This window comes from Schistocerca gregaria, chromosome 11 (genome assembly GCF_023897955.1).
Source record: "Schistocerca gregaria isolate iqSchGreg1 chromosome 11, iqSchGreg1.2, whole genome shotgun sequence".
Taxonomy (NCBI): Eukaryota; Metazoa; Arthropoda; class Insecta; order Orthoptera; family Acrididae; genus Schistocerca; species Schistocerca gregaria.
Genome location: NC_064930.1, coordinates 113,007,435 through 113,022,961, shown reverse-complemented (window position 1 = coordinate 113,022,961; position 15,527 = coordinate 113,007,435). Strand labels below are relative to the sequence as shown.

General features: G+C 40.2%; 1 protein-coding gene across 1 annotated transcript in view; it reads right to left on the bottom strand.

Moving 5' to 3' along the window:
• The window catches only part of LOC126295296 (trypsin-1-like), a 198,155-nt gene that overhangs the window by 170,193 nt on the left and 12,435 nt on the right, over positions 1–15,527 (bottom strand). The window contains exon 2 of the mRNA XM_049987731.1: positions 7,666–7,846. Coding sequence (XP_049843688.1) covers positions 7,666–7,846 — 181 coding nt within the window. The remainder of the gene's footprint in view (positions 1–7,665; positions 7,847–15,527) is intronic.

Here is a 15,527-nt window from a genome sequence, read left to right as displayed (position 1 = left end):
GTACATAATCAGACGCACTTAAGTGACCTTGTCTCTGGGCAATACTCTGACAGCAACACTTCCAGGGCTCTTGTTCTGTTCACCAAATACCCAAATATGATAGATTTCACTCTTTGAAGGTTGTCCTTTCTGGTTCTTTCTTCTTGCTATGTGAGATTTGTCCACTTCAACAACTCTACTCAGTTCACCAACTGGTACACTGTTTGTCACTACCACATAACACACTTCCTTGCAAAATCCGAAATAGCGCACATGGTATTAGCAGATAAGTCAGTTTCTGATGCTGTCGCCTGCAAGGTGTAGCATCGCATCCAGCAAGATAGAAGAATTACGCTGGTCTGGATGGACAATGTGGAAGAGTCGGACCATGTGTTCTTCCTGCCACTCCTTCGTTTTCTGCAATGAAATTGTAAAGGTATGTCAGCACTGAAACTCTTCTAACAAAGTTTTACACACTTCACACCACCACAGTCTACCCAGTCCCTCATTTCCTCATCTGGTAGTACTCCATATTTGTGACAAAAGTCAAACAATTTTCTATGCTGGATAAGCAGGGAATTAGATTTTTCCATGTGAGAGAATCTGCTGAAGAAACATAAAAAACACCAGACATATCACTCTGTATTGACATAAATCATCTGGGCTTTCCTAGAAAATCACAAATAATTCTCAGAGGTATGTAATTTATAGCAACTGTGGGAACGACAGAAAACAGACAAAAATGACAATCACAAATAATTGATCATAACACCTGCCACCTGAATCGCATGGTTGATTAAGGATAGCACATTCGATACGAATCGTTTGGACCCCGCAACTTCGATACTCAATCATTCTTGAAAATTACCCCCACCTCCCCTTGTCAATATACTTTATGCTCCTATAATTAGATTTTCTATGTAATCTTCATCTATTTCTGACTTTACATTGTATTTTAATCCTTTCTCTGTCTTTATTTACTGTTTATTTGTGTCTGCAAGGTTAATTGATCTTGGGTAGAATTTGTGTGTTTTTGTGGATTGTGTGTAGAGTTATTGTGTTGTGATTGGAGTTTTGAGTCGACTAATCTTTCTTCTATGAATTCTTAATATAGCAGTTTTTGCTTAACTTTCAACCTTGTTGACCAGACGGGAGCAAGCCGCTAGTTTATAAATGGTATTTGTAAGCTGCATATGTGTGTTATATAAATGGGAATGGGATCACTGCTGTCAGCTGCAATGGGACATTAAGCAGAATCAGCAGCGATGAGCAAAAATGTGTATCGGACCGGGATTTGAACCCAGCTTCTCCTGTTTACAAGACAGGTGTGGTAACCACTGCCCTATCCAGGACATAGCGTTATGGTAACTGTGCGGACATCTCGGTATACCTCAGGGCCGATTCACACTCCCACTGTGTGCCACCTATAACTCTTAATTTTGCTCTTATTTTGTAGCATATAGGGATTTTATTTCAAATTTTAAACACATGTTCTGAGCAGCATGCCTTGCTTTTTGAGCATTGGGTGAAATGTTTTTAATCATTACATTGATATATTTATGTACAAGATCATTTAATTTTCATATGGTGTTGGATTTTATGTATTGTATGGTTCATGAACGTTCAGTTGAAGCCTTTTCAATTTCTGGTATAGACCACATGGAAATGCCTGGCTTGGCAAACACACAAAAACACACACACACACACACACACACACACACACACACACACACAGATATAAACATAAGAGTAATGAACAGATATTTCAGTTTATATTTTGTTAGGTTGGCAATGTGTATGTAAACAAACCAAACAGGATGAGATACACAGTGAACTCAAAATCAGAATAAAAATGTTCAAAATATAAAGACATGCTTACGTTTTGTAAACTGAGAGATAATGCAATGTCCAGCAGGTGACTAGAGGAAAGAAAATGCAGAGGCCATTACAAATGTGAAGAATTGTGTAAGTAATCACTTCTTTCCATAAAAAGCGAGAAGTGGACTGTTTTTATAATCTACGAGTAATATATAAAAACAAAAGTGTGCCATAACTATTATTATAGGTCCCACTGAAGATGCCTTGAAGTGAAAAAAAAAAGGTGAACTGCGTCCGGGAGAACAAAGTATAGTGCAGCAAGAGAAGGTGTTTTTTATTTACAAAACATTGATTTGACAGATGTTTGGCATTATCTAGTTAATCATGTATATGATGGACTATATACGGATTGTATACATATATTGTATTACCAATGCAAAAATATTCTTGCCAGAGCACAAAAAAATGTTAATATGTTTCTCTTACAAACACTGACAGGAAAGCAGAGAACTAGCTGCCTCAATCCTCATTCCACCTCCCTCACCAAACATTTTGGCAAGCAAAAATATTCACACTCTTAACATAAACATTCTAAATCTTTTTACCCAGTCTCTTTTTGTTGTTAACCCTTCATGCTCAGCATATCCCTCACAATTTTGCTGTCTATAGATATGTGTGTCTCTCCCACCGTCGCCTCTCACTTACATTGATTTTTTTGTTTTTCCCACTGCCACTGTCTCCACCATACCTTGGCAGCTCAAAAATTCTGGGGGATGTACAACTTACTTTTGCCTATACACATGTTTAAAATTTTGGTCAAAAATGCTCCCTCCCCTATATCAACATGTTAAAGTTGGCCAAACTGGGAGGGTCCAGACCTCAAGCCTATGTACTGTCTCCACTGATCTGTGTTTTTCATTTTCACTGTCTCCTCTCTCTTTGGTTCTAACTGCTTTAATCTCCACCCACCACTCTTTCTCATTTACTGCCACTGTCTCTCACTGACCAATATTTCACCTCTCTTTGTTTCCAATTTGCTATTGTCTTCAACCATCTCTCACTCTCTTTCACTGCCAGTTTCCTTGTTCCACTACTAGTGTCTCCTCTCTCTTTCTCCCCCACCATAACCTTCCCTCTGCTACTCCCTTTCAGCACAAAAATGTGTGAATATGTTCACATACCAAAATTTTTGGTGAGGGAGGCAATATGAGGATTGAGACAGCTGGTTCCCTACTTTTCTGTCAGTGTCTTTTTAATGTAGAACATATTCACCTTTTTTGTGTTCTGACAGGAGCATTGTTCTACTGGTTCCACTCTTTTCCCTGTTGGACCAGTGTGCGCTGCTTGTATAAAATGAATTCACTAGGTCACTACAGTTTTGACAACTTATTTATAAGCTTCAACTCCTGTATATACTTTGACACATATAAACAACGAGTAAGTATGCATAATATAAAATTAATTCAGAATTGTTTGCTTAACATTTTTCTGGATTCTTTGCTCGCCAATAGCCAAGTCACTGAAAACGCCTGGCTTATTTTTTTGACGATTTGTCATGAATAGAAATTAGTTAAGGGGCCATCCCCACAATTACTACTTTTGGTATCCAAAAATCATGGTTTTTTGAGTGTATCTTGAAAATGGATACAGATTTTTGAGAACAGGAGAATGGTGTTTCTAGATAAATGTTTAAACAATGCACAGTTAAAATTTGAGCCATTTGCTATGGTAAATTATTTAAATATATGTGGCCCACAGGGCAAAAATCACCCAAAAACTGTTTTTGTGATTTCTGCGTTAAGTCCATTCTGCATAAGTACAGTAACTCAAACTCTGGAACTTGGTAATTGGTAATTATATTGAAAAAAAGTTTCAAAGTTCCCCAATAAAATCATCTGAAGATCATATAGTAAAAATGTCAATGATCTGTCACGAATATAACAAAGGAAAACCTAGAATGGAACGTAACAATATTACAAAAAAGATAGCTGCTACTTACGGTATAGCAGCGATGCTGAATCGCAGATAGGCACAAGAAAAAAACTGTCAGAAAGTGAGCTTTCAGTCAACAAGGCATTCATGGAAAATAGACATACCCACACACACTCACGCAAACACAACTCACACGAGACTGGTCTCAGAGGCCAGAGACAGTTGCCATGTGTGTGAGAGTTGAGTTTGCATGAATGTGTGTGTGTGTGTGTGTGTGTGTGTGTGGTCTATTTTCAACAAAGGCCCTGTTTGCCAAAAGCTGACCTTCTGACAATCTTTTTGTTGTGCCTATGTGTGACTCAGCATCTCCACTATGTTGTGAGTAACACTATACTTTTCATAATATTGCCATGAATCTAATTGTGGAAGTGACCATCCCCACACCTAATACTTTTTGTAACAAAAAATTATGGTTTTTTGGGTCTTCTCAGGAACTGTGAATAAACGGTGCTTTCATAAGCTGCCTGAAATCCATCTTAGACCACATCTAATGCAAAGAACCAACCAATCTGGCCATTTTTCCTGGGCTGCACGAGACGTGTAATGTTCAAATTTTGATCCTGTACTGCAGGATGGCTACAGTATGTCTGTTCTTCCAACAGGTACATAAATGGTCACTAGGCACCAAGGTCTATCTAAAACATTCGACCACTTATCTCTGTAATCAAAATAACCTGAGATAGGATCCCTGAAAAATCGTATTTTCGTGTGCACGGTTTTGGAATATATTGGTATTTTTAGTATTGTGCACAGAAAGTGGAGTATTACATTTCTTTACAGCTGTAATTGAGCAAGGAGGAGATGAAGCCTTCCATAGCCAAAGCTGAGGCAATGATCAGGTAACTAAGAGGTACAGAAGGACAATATTAAATACTTAGCGAATAAATCATGAACAACCAAGAATGAGATTTTCACTCTGCAGAGCAGTGTGCGATGATATGAAACTTCCTGGAAGATTAATACCGTGTGCCGGACCAAGACTCGAACTCAGGACCTTTGCCTTTCACGGGGAAGTGCTCTACCAGCTGAGCTACCCAAGCACGACTCACGCCCTGTCCTCACAGCTTTACTTCTGCCAGTACCTCATCTCCTTTCTTCCAAACTTTACAAGAGCTCTCCTGCGAACCTTGCAGAACTAGCACTCCTGAAAGAAAGGATACTGCGGAGACATGGCTTAGCCACAACCTAGGGCAGGCTGTTCCAGCTCGTTGGCTCCGCTGCGAGCCGCGGAGCGCTCCCTGCTCCAGGGAGTCGTGTCGCTCGCTGTGACCATTCAAGTGGGCCAGCACGCCGGCACGTGGCACGGCTGGCTGAGGCAGGACAAGTGTTTTGATGTGCCAGCTGCGTCATGCTACACCAGGAAATACGATGTTCAGAAAATAAATAAAGACTGCAAGCTCAGCTTGTGCGGTGCTTTCAAGCGCTAGCAAAAATGCAACAAAGCTCTGCGCCTTTATCGTGAGCTGTGTCTCTAAATCCACTGCCATGTCCCGGATTTGACGAGACATTGTTTGCTTTGACAAGGAAACCCCTTCAATTGCCTGCACCTCCCTTGGAAACAAACATTCTGCAACTGCTACCATTCACGATTTTATGAGTGGTTCCACCAAAAATGGCTTGCCACTTGTCGCAATGATGTGAGCGACCCTGTAGCTTGCTTGAATTGCAGATTCAGTAGTGTTTTCTCCGCTCTCGTTTACCTGAAAATTATAAATGCATTACAGAACACGAATTACGTTGCATGTTTTGATATCCTCCGTATTACGAAACCATTTTTAAACTTACATCTCCTGGTATGTCATTCTTAAGCCTGGATACCAGTTCTCTGTGTGCAACGCCTTCTACCTGATCGTAGTGCGCTGCATGAAGACGTGTATAATGTCATTGTATATTGTACCTCTTCATAGAATTAAATACTTTATGACATACAAGACACTGCAGACGACCATCCCTCTCAGTGAATAGAAAGGTATCGTCCAATATAGGTACAGGGCTCCAGCGGCTAGTCGTAGCTGACATTGAACACGGATTATTGCGTCAGTTGCGGCTGCATGCAGCCAGGGGGCAGTGAGTACACTTTCCCCCTCCACGGCGGCTCCAAGCTGCCGCAGTGAGCACTCCGGAGCACTCCGCCTCCATGGAGCTCAGTTGGAACAGCCTGGCCTAGGGGATGTTTCCAGAATGAGATGGTAGAGCACTTGCCGGTGAAAGGCAAAGGTCCCAAGTTCGAGTCTCGGTCCGGCACACAGTTTTAATCCGCCAGGAAGTTCCATGACCAACTAAACTGGAACCCTACAATGTTCAGCTTGCAAGGCACGTCCATAATGCTCACACAGAGATTCGAGTGCAGCCCCTCTGTCACTGCACTCCCACACCCTCTCTGCCTGCCAGTCACATAGGACCAGTCCCCCACAGCAAAGTGGAGAGAGTGCACCACTAGTGAAAATACTGGGACATCCAGAATATGTCAACACTTCACCAGAAGATGACAAGCAAAGTGTGTTTCAAAAGTCTGGGAAAACATTCAAAAATTTATTGCAGCTTAACAAATAGAATTACAAAATAACAATATACATAATTGAAAGAGTAAACTTGTAAATTTTTTTTCTCATTGCAGGCGTAGCAGATAATTTCAGGTTATGGTCACTAGTAGGTATTGTAATCAAGATGGTGCTTTCTGGAGCTCAGGAGACTTTCTGCATGCTAGAATTTGACAAAAGAAAGACTGCAATGGGTGTCTAACAAAAATATAGGATGAAGTATGAGAAAAAAATCATCAATCAGAAAGGCAATCTACAATTGGGTTTGAAACTGGGTGTTTGTGTGTCAAGAAGAGAAATGGTCAGCCAGGTGTGAATGCAAATGAGTGAGAAGCTTTCACAAGGAGTCCAGCAAAATCTCTATGCAGGTGCTGTGCACTGCAGGTCGAAGACGATTGTTTAGTGGATTCGATAACTTTTGTTTTGGACGGGGAAACATTTTGTGTAAACGGGAAAGTAAACAGACACAATTGTAGGATTTGTGGAACAGAAAACCCACATAACATTGTTGAACACGAACAAGATTCTCTGAATATCAATGATTATTGTGCCGTACCTTGCAAGAAATTTCATGGGCCTTTCTTCTATGAAGAACATACTGTTACTGGCGTCCTTCATTCAGATATTGCAGAACTGGTTAATGCCATTGTTACAAACAAACTCGGAGAACTTTGTCCTTCAGTTAGTTGATGCACCCCCATATTTTCACCAAGATGTCAGGGCGTACCTGAACACCGTGCTACCGAATCGCTTGGTCATGGTGGTGCAACAGACCAATGGAAGCTAAAATGGTCTCTTAGGTCCTTAGACATTACTCCTCATGATTTCTTTTACGGGGTTATATAAAGGACTTCGTTTATGTTCTTCCTCTCCCAGGTGATGATGTGTGATTGAAAAGGCGAATTGAACAAGCAACAGCCACAGTCTGGGAAGATATGTTGGTCTGCTTGTGGCATGAGTTCAGTTATCACACTGATGTCTGAAGACTGGCAAACGTTTCCCATATGGAACGAAAGTGTTCCCAAACTTTTGAAAAACACTGCACAGTGTTTGCTGAAACTTCGCACTATCTTAACACTGTCACTTGGATGGAAACCTCCTCAGAGCTCCTTACGATTAGAGGTATAATCACACATAAACAGTTCTAAGTAATCTTTGTAGGAAATAGATTTTAAAGAGATTTTCTATCATACAGAGAGAGGCGTCCCTCGGCGGATGCCTGCAGACACAATTCGTTGCAACCTCATCGCAGCTTTTGACTTTAAATGTCAGATGACACACTACAGTGTCAGTTACAGTTCTTAATTACAAAGTCACAATATGTACTTTAACTTACCATGCCCCGGATTTCTGGCACCATTCAGGCAAAGTGCAGCTGACAGAATGGCCGTGGGTGACACGATGGTGCCAGTGCAGTACTCTCGATCAGGGATCTCGAGCAACGCGAGCCAGGGCAACTGGCCTGGATCCACCTCGACAGCTGGGCTGCGCTCCATATGCTGCTTTGCGATGATTGCCTGTCGAATGGGGAGACTGAAATTATACTTATTTCCTTACTGATCTAGTTAAAGTATAAAAGATAAGCAATCGCAGTAAAAATAAATAAAAAAATAAATAACTAATGTAAAACTGAGACACTGAAAAGAAAGTTGTGCAAACTAACAACAAAGCCATAAAATCAGTTAATGGGGTTTTGTATTTAGAATACAACTGAATGTACAGCAAAGAAAGAAATAGAAGGGAAAAAAATTGATTTTGGTAAACTGTATGTAGATATACACAGTATTTCAGGAGGAAAAGTAAATATTTTAAGGAGTGGTAATGTACACTAATCCAAATAAAGGGCTCCATATGTGTACAGCTTTTATGAGGGCACAGCTTTCCACAGCCCTAACAATCAAATTCATCTTTTTTGTTTATTTTTGTTTGTAGACTTGACCTTTCAACGATTGCCACAGGCAAAAATCCATCTTCTGGTGAATATTACACTTAGATAATGTACCACTTGATGATACGATGCGTAGGTGCCTGTCATGCTGTTAGAACTTGGTCATCCTTATAGATCTTCGAATAAGCTTGTTTTCAAGAAAGCCTAGATAAAGGCTCCCCTGTAAGATGTCCGTGATTTTTATGCCACAATTTATCAAGTATTTTTTGAAAATGTGTCTCCAAAAAGGCATCTGAGTTTTCATCTACTGCCAATGTGAGTTGTGGGTGTTATTGCTACCCTCACAAGTGAAAGTGACTTCTTCAGCAAATTGTATTGACGAGATCAACAAAAATGCTCATATTTCTTCGTCATCTAGATCCCTGGAACTGACCTCTTCAGATTTTTGACTGCTTGTATGAAAGGAAAAGTCTACAAATAACAAGTAAACACAAAGAGATGAATTGATTGCTCAAATTATGAATACTGCTGCCATCATAAACGAATACCAAGAAGAGCTCAAAAGTGCTACTCATGGTTTTGTCATGAAAATTTGCATTGAAGTAAGAGAGTGAATTTATGAAACTTCACTTCTGACTTAACTTCCATTTTGTGACATCTGCAACTATTTGTCTGTGTTGCAGTCTGACAGCCATACTTCTGTAACAAATAAATTTAAAAGATATTGTATGGAATGTTTTATTTGAGTTAATCTGCACCAACATCTCTGAAAATATAGCCTGTTGTTGTTGTGGTCTTCAGTCCTGAGACTGGTTTGATGCAGCTCTCCATGCTACTCTATCCTGTGTAAGCTTCTTCATTTCCCAGTACCTACTGCAGCCTACATCCTTCTGAATCTGCTTAGTGTATTCATCTCTTGGTCTCCCTCTACGATTTTTACCCTCCAGTACTAAATTGGTGATTCTTCAGAAACGGTTTCCCTGCCATTGCCAGTCTACATTTTATATCCTATCTACTTCGACCATCATCAGTTATTTTGTTCCCCAAATAGCAAAACTCCTTTACTACTTTAAGCGTCTCATTTCCTAATCTAATTCCCTCAGCATCACCCGACTTAATTCAACTACATTCCATTATCCTCATTTTGCCTTTGTTGATGTTCATCTTATACACTCCTTTCAAGACACTGTCTATTCCATTCAAGTGCTCTTGCAAGTCCTTTGTTGTCTCTGACAGAATTACAATGTCATCGGCGAACCTCGAAGTTTTTATTTCTTCTCCACGGATTGCTTGCTGAATATACAGATTGAATAACATCAGGAAGAGGCTACAACCCTGTCTCACTCCCTTCCCAACCACTGCTTCCCTTTCGTGTCCCTCGACTCTTATAACTGCCATCTGCTTTCTCTACAAATTGTAAATAGCCTTTTGCTCCCTGTATTTTACCCCTGCCACCTTCAGAATTTGAAAGAGAGTATTCCAGTTAACACTGTCAAAAGCTATCTCTAAGTCTGCAAATGCTAGTAGGTTTTCCTTTCCTTAATCTTTCTTCTAGGATAAGTCGTAGGGTCAATATTGCCTCACGTGTTCCAACATTTCTACGGTGAACTATTTCTACATATAAAGTGCAATGTCCTGACTGACTCACTGATTCATCATTGCCTGACCCAACCCAGGGTATCCAGGGGTGAATAAAGAATGAAATGTTTCATGAAATATTTCATTATGAAAGCATTTTTACAGCAAATTCCATGAAAACTTGAATTTTGCTTCGTGGCTAGAAATGACAATTCCACCCCTATGGGGACGAAAATTTTTAAGAAAATATTTTGATGTAAATAAAATAGAAAGAAACTTCCAAATGGGAAAAATATATTAAAAACAAAGATTCCAAGACTTACCATGCGGGAAGGTGCCGGTAGACAGGCACAATAAATAAGACACACAAACACACACACAGAATTTCTAGCTTTCGCAACCGACGGTTGCTTCTTCAGGAAAGAAAAATCCTGAATCAGTTTAATAAGCCAAGGCTGCAAAATACTAACACGAATTCTTTACAGATGAATGGAAAAACTGGTAGACGCCGACCTCGGGGAAGATCAGTTTGGATTCCGTAGAAATGTTGGAACACGTGAGGCAATACTGGCCCTACGACTTATCTAAGAAAATAGTTTAAGGAAAGGCAAACCTACATTTCTAGCATTTGTAGACTTAGAGAAAGCTTTTGACAATGTTGACTGGAATACTCTCTTTCAAATTCTGAAGGTGGCAGGGGTAAAATACAGGGAGCGAAAGGCTATTTACAATTTGTACAGAAGCCAGAGTTTAAAGAAAAACAAAAATCTATGCATAGTATACAGTCTGCACAAGTGAATCAGTGAGCACTTAAAATGTGGGGTACTATAATCTGCATGCCACAAGCATCACTCATTGGAGGGTTCTCTCACCATAGGTACGGGCCACATGTCACAAGATTGTGCTATATTTTCAGGAGAGTGGTAGGACTTCTTTATACCTGAGCGGCCAGAAACAGGCATGTCACTGCCTCATAATAGGTTTCACCAATGACAACTTGTTATCTATTGCTTTCAGCGACTCATCTTCTCACTGCTGCGTGACCTTGAACCTCGAAAGTGAGGACATAGCACATAGGGAGACATGCTTATACAGCGGCTATGCCCACTAATTCATTTGCCTAATTCCCTTGATTGTTTGAAGTACACAAGAAGTCAGTGGCCTATGCCAAAAAAATAAACAACTAAAGAAATTCAGTACCAAAACTGAAACCCTTTTCCAACAGAGGAGAGAAATGAAAATCCAAACCGATTGTGAGATGGTAGCGTATTCCGAACTGTGTAAGGTAGTGGGAAGAGAAATGAAAACTGACATACAGAAATTCACTGGACACCTTACAAGCAAGCTTGGAGAACAAGACAAGTTTAAAGTCAGCCAAACGCAAACTCACAATCGGTAAAAACAGATTATCGCACTCGATGGAAATAACAGTCGAATCACTGAATAAGGAGGATGTTTTGAAGTTCATCAGAGACTGTTATAGCAATTTGTATAGTGATCCAAGGGAAAATTTGAGTGTACCTAAATTGAATGATGTACCTAGTGTTCCAGATATACTCCCATCAGAAGTCAAGTGTGTTCTGGATAGCTGAAGAAGGGAAAGTGCCAGGTGATGATGAGCTCAGTGTTAACGTCCTCAAACTGGCAGGACAGGTAACAATAAATCACTTGGCAAAAGTATTTACTTCCTGCCTGCACTATGCTTCAGTGCCACTATTGTGAAACAAGGCTAAGATTATTTTTGATACACAAGATAGGAAGTATTCACAATATTAAAAACTACCGTCCTATCAGCTTGCTCACAATTTTGTACAAAATTTTCACAAAGATCTTGTTAAACCAAATTAGTTCCACCCTAGACTCAGCCCAACCTATAGAACAAGCAGGATTCTGAAGCAATTTTAGCACTATTGACCACATTCTGACCATTAGTGAAGTGATAAGCAGAGCGAATGAATACCAACTGCCTCTCTGTATTGCATTTGTTGACTCTGAAAAGGCATTTGAATCCGTTAGCCATGTAGCTGTCCTCCAAGCTTTGAGTGAGCAAGAAGTGGGAGCAGCATACATTGAAGTGCTCAAGAAAATCTATGAGAATTCTTCAGCTTATGTTAACATCAGCGAATCAACTCAAGAATTCCGCATCATGAGGGGTGTCAAGCAAGGCGATCCCATCTCCCGAAAACTGTTCTCTGCTGTATTGGAAATGGCTATGTCAAAGCTGAGGTGGGAGGTAAGGAAATTAGAATTAATGGAATAAGGCTTACCACCTTGAGATTTGCCGATGATATTGCCTTACTGGCCAAAGACTTCGCAGAGCTCCAAAACTTAGTTACAGATCTTGCATAGGAATGTCAGCTGGTTGGCTTGAAATAAACCTTACCAAAACAAAAGTAATGTCCCAGCGGGAGATATGAAAGTCAAGGACAGTCAATTAGAAGAGGTCAATGAATGTGTCTACCTTGGCCAGATTATAAATAGGAAGGAAAACATAAGGCCAGAAATCTATCGACGCATCAAGCTTGGCTGGCAAGCAGTTGGGAAGAAATTCAACAGTATTCAGGAAAGATGCCAGAAAATCTGAAGAAAGCGGTTTCTGATCAATGCATTCTTCGTGTGATAATGTATGGCTGCGAGACATGGAAACTGAACTCTTTTACAGAAGGGAAACTTAGGACAGCACAGAGAGCCATGGAGAGATCAATGCTGGGCTATACAAGAAAGAATAGGAAAAGGGCAGATGACATCCGGTCTGTGACGAAGGTTAATGACATCTTAGAGACAGTAGGTTCCTTGAAATAGCAGTGGGCTAGCCACGTCGCAAGAAGAAAAGACAACAGATGGACGATGCTAGTACTGGAGTGGAGTCCGAGAGAGTACTGGAGGCCTAGAGGAAGACCATCAGACAGATGGGACAAAGACATCAAGACACCTGGCAGAGAACTGCCCAAGACCGTCCCACTGCTGAAAGCCTACCTGAATCCACGACTCGAAGAGGCCACATCATTTAATGATTGAATTGGCTGATGATGATTATGATGATGATGAATTCCATTGAGCTTTGTGTGTGTTATGGTTGACACAAAGACAGACAGACGGACTGATAAATGAGCATAATGCCTACATCAGTTATTGCTGATAATCTTAAGATTACTGAAATTAAAGAGAATTTTACACCAGATGCATTTTGCATTTATTTATAAAGCATTTTCTGTGGTTATTCTGCAAATTGGGTATATATGTTTGCACACATTTGCTTGTTGCAGATTTAAAACAGTGTTTTGTTTATAAATGCAAATATGTGTGTGTGTGTGTGTTTACATTGTCTAATCCAGAAGAAGGTCTTTTGGTCGAAATCTTTTGTCTTTTTGTTGTGCCTGTCTGCGACTCAACAGCACCACTATGTAGTGAGTAGTTATCTTTTCTTTTTCATAATACCGTCATTATTCCAGCCTGGATTTTGCATTGTTTGGTTTTGTTTGTAAAGTTGGAGTACAAATTACTTACTGTGTTTCTGTCTTGTTTAAATATTCTCCAAACCAATGCTTCTTCCCTCTTTGTTAGCAGCGGTTAATGTCTAAAGATTTAATTTCCCATATGCATGTGGCACTTATTTCATTCCATGTTTATTGAAAATCTTATTTGACAATCAAATTTCAATAAAAATAACATTACAAATACTATTTGCATGAAAACGCAAGTATACACAATAAATTAAAATTTAGTATCAAATGTGAAACATCAAACAGGAAATAAAATACTTTATTAGTTATAGAGATAGAACAGTATTATGGACCTACATAGAACTTTTTACATTTAACAAAAAGGCATTCAGCACATCTGCTTTAAATTTTAATTTATTTTTCAGTAATTAAACAGATGTTACTTTTATTAAAATTTTTTTAGACTTTATGCAAGGATATCACAATTACAAACATACTGCGCTCTCCACACAGCTACCAATGAATATGTTAACGGTCCAGTCATTTTTTGCACTTAACGCCTGTTAGAAACCTTCTCGTCATCAAGGAGGGACAATGGAGACATGATCAACATTTTGATTCAGATAAGTGTGCTGGTCTCATCATTGACTACAAATGGATGAACCAGCCAATCTGGCATACATTAACATAACTTTTTTCACATGTATTTCATTGATATTCAGAACAGTGGGAAAATCATTATAAGAATAACTGCTCGCTTCTTATCACAATATACAGGGTGTTACAAAAAGGTACGACCAAACTTTCAGGAAACATTCCTCACACACAAATAAAGAAAAGATGTTATGTGGACATGTGTCCGGAAACACTTAATTTCCATGTTAGAGCTCATTTAGTTTCATCAGTATGTACTGTACTTCCTCGATTCACCGCCAGTTGGCCCAATTGAAGGAAGTAATGTTGACTTCGGTGCTTGTGTTGACATGCGACTCATTGCTCTGCAGTACTACCATCAAGCGCATCAGTACGTAGCATCAACAGGTTAGTGTTCATCACGAACGTGGTTTTGCAGTCAGTGCAATGTTTACAAATGCGGAGTTGGCAGATGCCCATTTGATGTACGGATTAGCACAGGGCAATAGCCGTGGCGCGGTACGTTTGTATCGAGAAAGATTTCCATAACGAAGGTGTCCGGACAGGAAGACGTTTGAAGCAATTGATCGGCGTCTTAGGGAGCACGGAACATTCCAGCCTATGACTCGTGACTAGGGAAGACCTAGAACGACGAGGACACCTGCAATGGACGAGGCAATTGTTCGTGCAGTTGACGATACCCCTAATGTCAGCGTCAGAGAAGTTGCTGCTGTACAAGGTAACGTTGAACACGTCACTGTATGGAGAGTGCTTACGGGAGAACCAGTTCTTTCCACACCGTGTACAGCGTGTGCAGGCACTATCAAGTGCAAATGTTCTCTTTACGGATGAGGCTTCATTCCGACGTGATCAAATTGTAAATTTTCAAGATCAACATGTGTGTGCTGACGAGAATCTGCACTCAATTGTGCAATCACGTCATCAACACAGATTTTCTGTGAACTTTTGGGCAGGCATTGTTGGTGATGTCTCGATTGAGCCCCATGTTCTTCCACCTACACTCAATGGAGCACGTTATCACGATTTCATACGGGATACTCTACCTGTGCTGCTAGAACATGTGCCTTTACAAGTACAACACAACGTGTGGTTCATGTACGATGGAGCTCCTGCACATTTCAGTTGAAATGTTCGTACGCTTCTCAACAGATTCGGTGACCGACAGATTGGTAGAGGTGGACCAATTCTGTGGCCGTGCTCTCCTGACCTCAACCCTGTTGACTTTCATTTATGGGGGCATTCGAAAGCTCTTGTCTACGCAACCCCGGTACCAAATGTAGAGACTCTTTGTGCTTGTATTGTGGACAGCTGTGATACAATACGCCATTCCATCAGCGCATCAGGGATTCCATGCGAGGGAGGGTGGATGCACATATCCTCGCTAACAGAGGACATTTTGAATATTTCCTGTAACAAAGGGTTTGAAGTCACGCTGGTACGTTCTGTTGCTTTGTGTTTCCATTCCATGATTAATGTGATTTGAAGAAAAGTAATAAAATGAGCTCTAACATGGAAAGTAAGCATTTCCGGACACACGACCACATAACATATTTTCTTTCTTTGTGTGTGAGGAATGTTTCCTGAAAGTTTGGCCTTACCTTTTTGTAACACCCTGTAAATGCAATGAACTGAAAT